Source organism: Camelus ferus, chromosome 12 (assembly GCF_009834535.1).
Source record: "Camelus ferus isolate YT-003-E chromosome 12, BCGSAC_Cfer_1.0, whole genome shotgun sequence".
NCBI lineage: Eukaryota > Metazoa > Chordata > Mammalia > Artiodactyla > Camelidae > Camelus > Camelus ferus.
In genome coordinates, this window is record NC_045707.1 from 63341846 (window position 1) to 63355363 (window position 13518).

The 13518-nt window shown below is 41.3% G+C and overlaps 1 protein-coding gene across 1 annotated transcript in view; it reads right to left on the minus strand.

The window, feature by feature from the left end:
• The window catches only part of TRHDE (thyrotropin releasing hormone degrading enzyme), a 331593-nt gene that overhangs the window by 304832 nt on the left and 13243 nt on the right, over positions 1 to 13518 (minus strand). Inside the window, exon 2 of the mRNA XM_006191101.3 lies at positions 13042 to 13315. Coding sequence (XP_006191163.3) covers positions 13042 to 13315 — 274 coding nt within the window. The remainder of the gene's footprint in view (positions 1 to 13041; positions 13316 to 13518) is intronic.

A 13518-nucleotide genomic window follows, 5' to 3' on the forward strand; every position in this document is an offset into this window, starting at 1 on the left:
GTTCAAAGAAGGGCAAGCTTCATGGAGGAAACAAAACCTAAAACTGCCTGGGAGAACAGTTAAGCTCTGGGACTACGATAATTCTTCCTTGTTATACTAATATTCTTAAAATCTCAGTTCAGTAATTGAAGCACAGAATTTCATGGAGTTATGTTTAAAACAAAGTTTCATCGCCATGAGAGAAAGATAAATGAACAGCTGGCGTATTTGCCTTTACCAGATCCAAATCTCCATTATGAACGATCAATCATGACCTTCTGGTGGGCTTTCAAAACTCCAGGCTTCCTTCCCTTCTGAATGATTTGGCATACTTCTTCAAGATTCATATTTCTTAAACCCTTACTTTTATCATCGTGTCATTCCCTTATCCTCTGGGGACCTGACGTCTTTCCATTTCCATCCAGACTTGTCTTTCTGACCCCTCTCCAGCTGCTTACTTTCCCTTTCTGCAACTCCACCTTTCGTCTTCCTTGGGACCCAGACTCTCTGAATTCAAGCTCAGGGCCTCAGCTCCCCGGGTGTGAGTGTTGGCTCTGCCACTGTGAGCCACGGAACCACGGGCAAGCCAGGCATTCACTCCCTCAGTGCCTCGTGTTCCTCATCTAGAAAATGGGGATAACAGCTCTTGCCTGCAAACATTAAACAAAGTATTAAAAAGAACAGTGCCCAGCGGCTAGTAAATCCTCAACAAATGACATCTGTATTTAGCTGATGTTTGCTGATAGGATATACGTCTTCCCTTTCTTGATCATGTCATCCTGTTTTCCTTTGAGAAATTACCCCTCCCCAGATTCCATCTGCCCCTGGGGAGGAATCCCAGAACCATCTAATCTGCATCATCCCTGGAGATGGGCACTCTGTTCAGGCAAAACACATTTCTTTCTCTCTCTCTCTCGCTCTCTCTCCCCCCTCAACTCCCTCCGGCTAAAACATTCTGATGACAGTGCCCCAAGATCGTTAATTGGTGACTTCTGTCTGGATCCTCAAGGCTCTTCTTCCCAAGACATAATTATTTAATCCTTCATTTCTGTGACTTGGCCAGGATCCCACCATTGATTTTCTCTTCTGCTTAGGTTTTCCTGAGTTGCTTTCAGATATTTGCAACTGACTAACTGATATATTAACCTTCCCACTCTGAAGAAAACCCCATGGTCATCCCTCCCTTAGACACTTCCTTCATTTCACAGAGAAGGCTCTCCAATTTGCCTTTCATCCACCCATTTCCACCCATCCCTCAAGATCCAATACTTTTCAATATCTATTCACGTTGATTTCCTTCTCTGTTCTTCTTTGACATCTAACAGACCACTCCTTTGTAAAACAGTACCTTGTACCATCCAGTATGTGACAATGTGTTTATCTTGTCTCAGCAACTGGCTCCTAACCCCCTTGGAAACAAAATCTATACCTTACTCATTGGTTTCCATGCAGTATTTAACATAGTGCTAAACCCAGAGGAGACATTCGGTCTCTATCAGCCTGCTGATTAAGATTAATCACAAAAAGTTTAGAATTTTTCCTTTCCCTGTCACTCAAAGTCCTATATTTTTGTGGACTTATGAATTCTGCTCAGTCTGTTCTCACCTTAATTATGCCAGAATTTTCAAATGATCTCGGTTTATTACTGAACACAGTTGCCACACATTTTTGGCTACTATTTGTGAATGGATAAAAATGGTTTCCTATGGTCTTAAGGAATGACAAGAAATTAATTTCCAGCACTATGTGAACAGTACATCTGGACAGTGTTTGGTTTTAGGTATTTACCAGCTCCTCCCCAAATTAAACCTAATCAAAACAGCAACATCTCACAGACCCAGCAAGTTTCCTTCCTGCCATCTGGTCTGAAATGGAAGTCAAGAAACATTAGTAGGTGGCAGTGGCTAAAGACTGAGAGTACCATTAGTACTTCTGATGTCTTCTTCCACTCTGAGTATTCAGCTTATGTATCTAACTGGACACAAAGGTCTTCCAGGAATAGTATTCGATTCTTTAGCAAAGAATTTTCCTCTTTGTTTCCCATCTCCAGAAATATTAACATATCTCAATCAAATACCCTAGCTGGTCCTTCTGAAATTTGACATCAAATCCTATAAGCATCATTTGAACCTCAGTAATGTCCAACCTTTAGAACATGATTTTGTTCCACCGTTTGTTATCATGGTGACCCAGAGATTTTTCTCTGGACTTAAGCGCATTCTGTGTCCGAGATCAGATATAAAAGTTTGGTTATTTTTTCTCATGTCAGCTGTAATCTAAGACTCTCCACTTGTTTGCCACTTAACTGCTTAATGCCTCTTCCTTGATCTTCAGGAAAGCTGAGCTGGACCATCACGACAGCTTTAATCAAACAGGAAAACAGATTCTGGTCAGGTAAATAATGGACAAAAGAAACTGAGAGTCTTTGGCAAAGGAGATAAGACATTTCATATGATCCCAATGCTTCTGCAGAAAGCTCCTGACGTGCCCTGAAGCCCTCCCAAGTGCGAACTCTTCCATGCTTGCCTCTGCTTAGAGGATAAAATCAAAACTTCTTAACGTGAGATACAAACCTGATCTGGCCCCCGCATAAATCTCCAACCTCATCTCACACCACTTTCCTTCTCAATCTTACAAAATACTCACCTCCCTTAGATTTTAAAGGCTTGGGCAAAACAGTTCTTTAAAGTAAAAGTCCTAAAGAACTAGAAGTAAAAAGAAAAAGGAAGATCAAAAAAAAGCAATAATCAATCTGAAGTCATAAGGGAAGGACACAGCAAAGAAAGGAAAAGGAAGCTCTTAAGATTATCAGATTACATGCTATTATGTTGTTCTAGATACGCCGGACCATATCTAAGAGGCATATGAACTGGTGGTCTCCACTGCGACCACCCAAAATTTTAGCAGGAAGAATGAGGGAAGGAGGATCACAGCCGGAAACATCTCCTTCCTCTCTACCAAGAGGGAATGGACCTGGCTACGTACCACGCAATCCATCACAGACATCATCAAGTTTAAACATACTACAACCATGAATACTCCACATTGACCAAACTGTTCCATTTTATAGGTTTGTTTTTCCTTAGCCCTCTTCCTCTTCTCCTCTTCAATATGTAGCTTCTCCAACATGTAGATGCTTCAACCTCAGGGCAGTTGATAAATTGTGGATTATGCAACAAAACCCATGACCATTGATCACTTAATCCACCATCAGCCCAGGCCAGCCACCATGGGATGGAGAGTCGCTGAGACACACTCTATTACACCAACATCCCAGTGGAAACCTTGGAGCTGGACAGTTCTCTAAGCTCCTCCGTTAACTAAATTCTGCCTACTCAGTCCTCTCCCTCTTCTGTCGTTAACATGTCCCTCCAGGCCACCATGTCATCCTCTGGGTCCGTAACCCTTACTACAAATGGCTCGTACCCTTTACACAGACTCCTGCCTCCTGCTGTTTCTGCCCACACTTTCATCTCTATTTAAGTCTTCTGTCATCCACCCTCAGAGCCCGAGAGAGGGATGAGCACCTTCCTGGCTCTCCCACTGCTGCTTTTACATCACAGTTCCTACACATTCATGAAAAAAACTCTCCTCTTCCGGAGTTAATGGAGCTCACTAATCCTTTCCCCCGTCTAGGCCTCCAAGTGGTACTCACATTTCAGAAGTCTGAAGCCTGACTTACACCTTTCTTACCAACGTCCTTAAGGATTTCCCCTCAGTGTGTTTGATGTGTGTTCCAATAGGGCCTCACTGTTATTTTATCCCAGCTCATCTCCACCTTTCGGTCTTCATTCCCCTTCATCCGTCCAACTTTGCAATAACATTCCTCCAACTCAATTAAACTGCAGTTAAAATTGCAATGAAACCACAACTAAAATTCCTGCAACTCACCCTGAAACCTGAAACCGCCTTTCTCTGACAGACCATCGCTCCACCTCCCCTGCCTCATCACTCTACTCCGACTTCTTAGGCCCATGGTGACGTCTATTCTCCATCCCAATCTATCTTCCATGACTGTCACTCCCGTTATGAGTTCTCTTGCCTCTCCAGCTCTCTGGAAACCACAGCCTATCATTTCAACAACGGTTTCAACGTCACCCCAGGTGTTGTACCCTCCTGATTGCTTGCCATGTGTCTGTCAGCCTCCCAGGTTGAATCTCCCACATCTGCTTTCTCTCTTCCCATTCCCTGGGTTCTTAAAACTTGCAGAGAGGTACCAAGGAGTGTTGGATATTTCCCCTACAAAGACAAGCTACCAAACAGCTAGTAAACCTTTGGCTACTTTCTGGCAATGTTTTCGCTCTCTTCTATCTCTATCTATCGCTTCTCTATCTGAACATCACTTGCACAAGGCTCTTCAAACACATGTTTTCTCATCCTTTCCCTTAACCAGTGCTCTTAAAGGCCTAGTCTACAATCACCCCATCCATTTCTTCACACTCCACTCACTCGTTAACAGAACCTATTGGCTCTCTTCCTACCACACTAATGAAATTTGAGGAAGTTCATCAATTGTATTGCTTTCTTTTTAGTTCCTCAAACTCCTTGACTCTAATAAACTACTGACATGGCCACACAGCCTGCTGACAAGAGTACAGACCTGACCAGATGACCCAAGCCTGGCTCAGCCATCCCTCTCATGCAGTAGAGATGAGTCGGGCACCAAAATTCCAAAACAGGCACCCACGTGGCAGCCAGCCCAGACCCACTGAGCCGACAAGCCCAGCTGTCACCAGCCAATCAGTAGCACTTGGGGACTTCCCTTTCCCAACAGAGGACAGAGACAATCCCTGGTCTTTCAGGTTGTAAGAAGCACCCCATTTCTCCTCCCCTGGACTAGATCCTCCAGAGCCTGGTCTCTGCACTGAATTCAGTTTCCTGTTTGGCAGGAAATTTTACCTCTCAGTACTCACCTCTCTTTAACAATACTTTTCACCTATATCTTCCAACAAAGTGCCTAAAAAGTGGTATCTGTATTGCAACATCCGTGATTTATATTTCAATATTGGTCAAAATTACTTCTCATGACTTTTCACGCCCTATATATTAACCTACCCAAAAGGTTTTGGAAACTCCTGACATCTGTGGCTTCTCTGAAGAGAACTCACTTGTTTAGCTGTCCTGTGGAACTTTCACCGAGTACCTCCCATTTTCTGTAAACGATAGGAACTGCTGATCTTACAAAATGAGTGCAATATAGTGCCTGACTTCAAAGAGTTCACATTCCGGGGGAGCAAAGAGGACAGCAAGAAAGGCCTATAACCAGAGAGATAATGACTATGAGAGATGAGCGCACAAAGTCTTCTAAGAGAAGGGAGGAGGAGGATGGCTATCTCCTCTTGGCATAGTCAAGAAGCCTCCATTTATATTCCTAAATAGATTGGAATCCAACTCTTTTGTCACTATTTCTTTTTCTTTCTCTATGGGCCATTACGGTATTTGTAATGCAATCTAAACAGAATGTTTAATGACAGAAGGGCTCCTATTATTAACAGTTTTTTTAAAAAACTGGGATTATGCTTGGAGTACATTAACCTACACTCCCCTACTTCCGTGAACATGAGACCTAAATTTTATTTTCAGTGGGAAACTACACAGAATAATCACATGCTTTAAGTGTGTACACACAATACTATCAGTAGAACCCCAGCATCAGAAATATGATCACATACACATATGTGTATACTTTCCTGGGTGTACATATGCCCATGTGCACATATACCACCACTGTAAATTTCGTGTAACTTTCCTACTGTAGTCAGGCCACACAATAAATCTGAAAACTATGTCTGGAGTACTGGTAGCTGTTTTTTGCTCAGCATCTCTTCTCTAGAAACTCCTCTTCTTTGCAACACACACTCTCATCCACAAGGTGAAGCAAAAGATGTCGTGTCCCTATGATGTGCATTGTCTAGACACAGTGACCAGAGACAGTCACATGACTCAAACAAGGAAAATCAATACACTCCCTATGAGTTTGGAAATTCATCAAGGTCAGTTTCATTCTTGGGGCCTGCTTGGCAATAGGCAAAACCTGGGAACTTTTGGCAGCAATATTCCACCTTGTGAATCAAAGATCAGAGGAAGTCTGCCCACAGCGAGAGAGTGAAGCAAAGCAGACGAAGCACTGATGAGGACCTAAAATGGAATTCCCTAATTTCTCGCAGCGCTCCAAGCTTCAGGTCCATCCCTGACGTGGGATTCTTTGAGACACGCCAACATTTTTCTTGTACATTTCCCTTTTTGCTTAAGCTCAAATTGAGTTTGTGTAACTTGGTAATTTAAAAAGTGCTGACTAATGAAATTCTGTATAACCAGTTATAATAGGAGGAACAGATCACTCAAGCATTGTAGGCGGTGCACCAGCAGACTGGCCAACAAAAATCAGAACTCTCACTGGCTGTGATAGGCAATTCAGAATACATAGTGAAGCTAGAAGACAGAAATCACAGAGCTGCTTTTACCTTAAACCTTAAAGTCATTCTTGCTCTTCTGTCTCCCCAGTGTTTACATTTTCTTATCTTTTGTCCCTCCCCAAGTCCTACCAATTCTTTAAAATATCTTTCATAAATATACTGTCTTATCCATTTTAATTACAACTACTCTATTGCAGAGTTTCTTAGGGTTTCTAGTCCAGGGGGAAATGGACCCCTGTTTCCAATCTTCTCATGTCCACACATTTTGCATGTTTTTCTTAGGCAGATTATAAAAATTATACATATCATGCTTCCAGTTCTTAAATTTCCAGTGGCTCTTATTGTTAACTGAGTAATAATTTTAAAATTTAGCCAGGCATCGAGCCCTTTCACAATCCAGTTTCCATCTACCTCTCAAACTTACATACCCCTTCTTCTCTCTCTGACTTCTGAATATGTCATCAATGTAATTGTCATCATCAGACTGAGTACAATGGGTCAGGCACCATGCTTGTGATTCTGTAATCCCCATAATACTTGTAACAACTGTGGTGGTTTTCACACGAGTCCTCAAATCCTTTGATACTATGTCCCCTCTGCTAGAATCTAGACCAACCTAAGTTTGTAAGTAACAGAATGCACCAACAGTGACTGTTCAACTTCCTAGGCTAGGTCAGGAAGGGTAATACAGCCTCTGCCTTGCTAAAAGGAAAAGAAAAAATAAAAAGATGTGACTAACACAAACTACGTAACTATTTATAATGGAATTAACAGGCAGTGTCACTCTCTTGGTACCCTCAGCTTTGGAGGTCTGAATCACCAGTAACAAGTCTGAAAACATTAGGCCGCCATGCTGCAAGGAAGCTCAGGCCACAAGGGGAGACCACTCATAAATGTTCCCCAGAAAAGCCTCAACTGAGAGCCCAGACAACAGCCAACACCAAGGAAAGACAGTTAGTAAAGGCCTCTCCAGATGATTCTGGTACCCAGCGGTCAAGTCACTCCTAGCCGTCAAGCCTTCCCAGCTGAGACACTGAAGAGCAGCAATGAGTCACTCCCTGCTCTGTGCTGTCCATACTCCTGACCCACAGAATCCACTGGGCATTAAAAAAAAAAAATTTTTTTTATTGTTACATTTTAGAGTGGTTTCTCATTCAGCAATACCACTTGGAACCTGGAAGTAGGGCACTGTCCTAACAAAAGCCTTAAAACATGTGACACTGGCGTTGGGACTGGACTGTTGATAAAAGCTTGGAAGATCCCTGAGGGGTTCCTTTAGCAAAAGCTTCATGGCTGTTGAGGAAGCTGTTGGGGATGGCTTAAAGGATATTAAGGTAAATGGTATCAGAAGCTGAAGGAAAGGGGACCTTTGTTATTTAGTGGAAGAAAGTTTAGCAACACTGTTGCCTGCAGGACCATGGAAAATAAGAAATACAACTATTGAGCTATGTTTTCTAGCTAAGAGGATTTCCAGGCAGAATACTATCAGTGCCAACTGGCTGCTTCTCACTGGCCAAGAAAAATGCAAGATAGCAGAGATAAGCTGAAGAACATACTGTCCAGTATCCAAGCAAAGTTTAGAAGAAATAGAGAAGAACCAGGACTTGCTGAGCTTGAAATTAAAACTCTTTCTCCTTCCTAGCTTCTCCATATGGCAAAAGATTCTCAAAGTAAGAAACAACCTTGGGGAAAAAAATGCAGGTCACTGTCAGGAGCACAGAGATCTAAAGATGAAGCCAAGGGATATGACTTTAGAAACTGTTAAGGCTTCAGACACTCTTAATGCGATGCCCCAGAGACCTCTTCCAAAATACAAAAGGTTTTCTAAGGATCTTAAGGGTGGGCCTCAAAAACCCTCTCTGTTAAATAATAGAGCATCTAAAAATGTTATGGGCATTATTTTGCAAAGCCTCAAGGTAGACAAAGGTTCTTCTTAAAGAGACCTGTATGCATAGCTTTGCCTAATGAAATGAATATAACTTGATACATAAAAAGCCAATAGTTTTTTACATAATTATAACCTGTTCAGACTTAAAGCAACAGAACCAATACGAAAGAAAAGCAGGCTTTTGGATCCCGAACTTTTTACTGGTAGGAAGCAAGCTGAGAAGGCTATTTAATTGCAGACTACAAACTACTTTTTAACTGGAAAAGAAATGATGCCTCTGAAAGAAAAACTAAGAGCCCAAAGGGTGTGACCAAGTGCCAGGAAGAACACCCCTCAGGGAGCATCACTGAGCCATAATTAAGGAATGGCCAATATGTGCCCGCTTGAATTTCAGAACTGCTATGGGCCAGTGACGGCTGTATCCTCCCATTTTCTTCATTCTTGAATGGAAAAGCCTACTGCAGTAATCATAGTCCCATCTCGCCATTGTCTGTTATGGGGGAAAGAGAATAGATAATATATCTCTTTAGTCAGCAGATCTGCAGAGCAAGAGGAACCATGCCCAGGAAACCAAACCCAAGAAGTCTTGCCTGCATCTGGACCTAAATTAGATAATGAGATCCTGAATCTCAAACTTCAGCCTAATGCTAAAATGAAATGACACCTACTGGTGACTGTATTTTGTACATGGAATGAGTGTGAGTAATTTGTGGCCAGAGAGAAGACTGAATTGATTTTAAAACAAGTCCACCAGTTCCTGGACACTCCCCATCAAGATCTATGCCCTCTTCTAGAAAGTCAGGGTCATCCTTAGTGACTCAGTTGTAACTATTATATAGAAGTGATGTTGTGTGACTTCTGAGGGTAAGTCACCAAAGGTCATACAGCTTCCACCTAGTTCTTTTAAGACACTCATCTTTGGAGCGCTGAACTGCCAAGTAAGAAATCTAACCACCTTGAGGCCACTTCTGCTTTGAGCAAGCCCAGACAACATGAGAAGGCTGCATGTAGATGCTATAGTTAGCAGGCCCATTTGACATCCCAGAAGACTGACAGAACAATCAGCAGAAACATTAGGGAAGATGGTCCAGGTGGTTCTGACCTACAGCTGTCAAGTCAAGCTCAGTATCAAGTCTCCCCAGCTGAGGTCCCTGACACCACTGAGCAAAGACAGAGTCTCCATCGGGCCTTTTCACATTCCTGGCCCGCTGAAACTTTGAATGTAATAAAAGGCTTGTTTTACACCACTAAACTCTGTGGTAGTTCCTTTGGCCATGATAGTAACCAGAACAATACTGTCATGGAAGAATTCATACTTTCTGTTTCCAAACAAGAAAACCAGGATGAAGAGTTTAAGTAATGAACCAAGATCACCAAGAAGCAGAGCAAACATTCTAAAACGGACCTTTCTGATTCTAAACTCGTTTATAATGTTACACTATCTCCCAGAAACCCTTATCTCTTATCTTTTCTTACTAACATTCCCCCACCAAGGATTATATGCCCACATCATCTGCTTCTCTAAGACCAAACCATCATTCAGGACCACTTTAAATCCTATCTCCTCCATGAAGCACATCCCTAGAGTCCAACCCTTAGCAACTGCTTCCTCTTCTAAACTGTCTTAAACTTATTTTCTACAACTTTCATTTGACAAGGAGTGAACGCTAGCATCACTCATTCACCATTAGTGAATTCATTGCTTTTCTGATGCACATTCCTTGGCTACCCTCTTGAATTATATCCCTGGACAAGGGCTGAAAACCCAAATGCCTTCAGAATGAAAGCAGGTGTATACAGTGGTGAAGTGGACTAGGTCAAAAGAACAGAAGTGGCCTGGGTTAGGTTACACTGGGAAGTGAATGTAAATGGTCCACATCATCCAGCTCCAACACACACATCTTCATAGCCATCACCACCTGACATTTCATATATTTATTTGTTTAATGTCACTCTCCTCATTAAAATATAAGTTTACTGAGAGCAGGAATCTGATCTGCTTTGTCCACTGCTATATCACCAGAGCCTAGAACAATACCTGACACTCAGTCAGTAAATACCTGTTGAAGGAATAAATGAACAAATATAGCCAAGTAGAAATGTGAGCCTGGTGTCCCAAGAGTTTCCAATTTTTCAAGAGAAGCCAGAAATAAATAATGCTATGTGCAGTTTCTCAATTTCTAAATGTTGACAACTAATTAGGAAAATGTTAAGCCATTTTTAGGGATGAGTAAACAAAACACATTTACAGGCTCGGAGTCCATCTGAAGGCGGCCCTGCGATTGCTATACTGGAGGGATCTTAGACTTTTTTTTAGTCTTCCTAATTACTCAGAATGGTGCCTTGAAAAGTACGCATAACTTGATAAGCAAATAATGATGCTTCAAATATGCACACTTGAGGCATTGCCTCCATCCAGCTGTGCATTATTAAGATGCTACTCAAGATTTTCTCTCATATCCCAAAGGAAACTGCTTTAGCTTCTGACCCAACATGACCACCTGGACTTCATATGACCATCCCACACCTCAGAATCTAAAGCTAAACTTCCACTTCTTCCAGCTGCTAAAAGTTCAGAATTGTCACTCCCACGTGTTCCCAGGAACAAAGAGGAACGGCAATAAAAAGCAAATAGATTAGATTTCCAAGGGGTGACAAAAAAAGAGAACCAGGCTTTAAACTTTAGTTCCACAGTATAAACAAGGGCTCCCAATAGCAGTTTTGTTTTCCTTTTTACTATTCTTAGGATTTTTAGATCATACAACAAAAATTTTATTTCAGTTGACCTTCTGACGTTCTCTGGTAGCATGTTTTTATCTTTCCCACATAAAAATTATTAAGTAGGAATTTTAAAATGTTTACTAATTACTGGAATTCTTAATTCTAATAAGAGTCACATCTAAATAATTAGTGTGTCTGGTTTTAAATAAGGATCACTTAGCAACAAGCATAACTGTGCAGAGCTGAGAACACTTTTAAGATGCTTTAAAGAAAACATACTAGGGAGAAACATTTCCAATGTACCCTATGCTGCTAATGAACCCACAGCGAGTCAGTCATCAACTTTTAAAGATGTTAAAGGAAAGATGTCTTAGTGTTCCTTTTCTGTGTATGGTCCAACATGTGCAGCCTTGAAGGTACCCATAGGAGACATCAACAAACATCAGAGGGACTCAACCTAGCAAATAAGTCCTAAAGAGCAAAAAAATGTCTTCCTCCTAGCCTCCTAGAGCCAGCATTTAGGGTATTATTTTAATGATTATGTGGATTCACTCACCATACACAGTTCTTTAATAGTGGCATTAATTTTGTATGCAGGCAGATTTTATTTTTTAAATAGGTTCTTCGGTGACTTCAATTGAAAGTAACAGTGAGAAAATTTTACTTAGCCAAATACATTATTCAAAATTTACGTTATTATAGAGCTATGAACTTCCTACAGAAGAAAAATACAGATGTTTATTCACTTCTTCTGTTATGGTTGAGCGGCACTGAATACGACGGCCACTGTTGGAGAGAGTCAGTACCTGAATTCTCACACAGACACCGAGATGAAACAGTGAAACACGACTCCTAAGGCACAGGGAGTCTAATGAGGATGAGGAGTCCCAAATTTGGGATCAGACCAATAGAAGTCAGTCCTGCAGTGCTAACACTTGCTTACTTTCTGACTCTGGTAAAGTTACTTAATCTCTTGAAATCTAAATTTACTTTATTCATCAGGAAAGATGAAATTATAATACCTTGCTTTACAGCTGATATGAAAACTAGAATAAATGCACATGTATTCTATAAGCCATTGAAATGAGGAGGAAGTTGTTAAGTCAGCATGGCCTGACTTAGCCTGACTAACGCAATACAGTAGCAAGTAAAAAGTGCCTCGAACACCATGGTGTCACAAAGAATCGTCATAAAGAATCCAACTGATTCTTGGTATAAATTTAATACAGAGAGTGAATTCTCTAGGCTGCCTATATATCGCCCTTCTCTGAGCACAGATTTCTCTACACTTGGGTGCTGTGGGCTAAAAGAGGCTTTGCACCTTACAGAAATTCTAGCACATTGGCAGAAGAACTTCTGCACAAAAAAAGTTCACTGAGCATTGTTGTTCATCATTGAAAATCAGAAAAATTTAAATGTTCATCTACAGGAGGGTGACCAATTTTGATGTATTCATTCAACGATTCTATTCAGATAAACCCCCAAACCATAACTTGAAGCAAAAAAATAAAATGAAATGAAATAAAAATAAGTTGCAGAATGGTACCTATACTATAAAACCACTTATATGTAATTTTAAAGCATGAAATGTATTGTAAATAGACTGATACATACTTAATAACTGAATGATAATATGCCTGGAAATGGCATCCTCCAGATTCGGGGCAGTAATCCTCTCTAAGGGAGGAGATGAGGCAGGGAGATCAGACAGGTGCACACAGAGGGCTTCAACTCTATCCAATGCGTATAAACAAAAACGGGCCATTTCCCGTAAGAGACAACAGCCTTTTCAGAGACACTCAGGAGACGAAGAGGGAGGGATGGCAGGGGTAGGGGAGGTGGTTAAAGTAACAAGAAGCCTGGGTATAGAAGAGACATTCCTCTCTGACTCTTCAAAACCAGGAAGATAATTTTCCTTCTAAGGATTAAAGAAAGAATTCAGTGACATAAGATGTGGAAAAGATAGAAACAATTCACTGTTAATCCAGAAAGCAGTGCACATCATCCAAAAACACCATCGAAGCGCGAAATACTTACTGTAACCCCACTCTTGGTGGTAGTTTCTCTGTAGGTGAAGTTGCAAATTGCCCAGGCTAAATAGTATGTGGACATGAGAGGGGTCTGTGAGAAGTGGTCCGTAACCCATCCATCTTCCTCAAACACGGACGTTTCCACTGGCATATTGGATAAAGACAAGTAGGTCGCTTGATGTCTGATGCTGATTTTGAAAGTAGCCTTGTAAATGGGCTCATCAAAACACGGAAATGCCTTCCTGGCATGTGTGGGCGAAAACTGAGTAACACCAAGGAATCTGGAAGAAAGAAAATGGCATTCTCAATCACATGTATGGCTCGAGTTAAGCTATGGACACTTTAACATCAGCTTCTGCTGATGAAATAATATATGTTTGCCAAATGACAGGATACTTTTTTTTGGAACCAAACTTAAGTGCATGAATAGCTTGAAAGCATAAATCATATGTATTTCCCCAACAATAAATATCCTTCGGGGAAG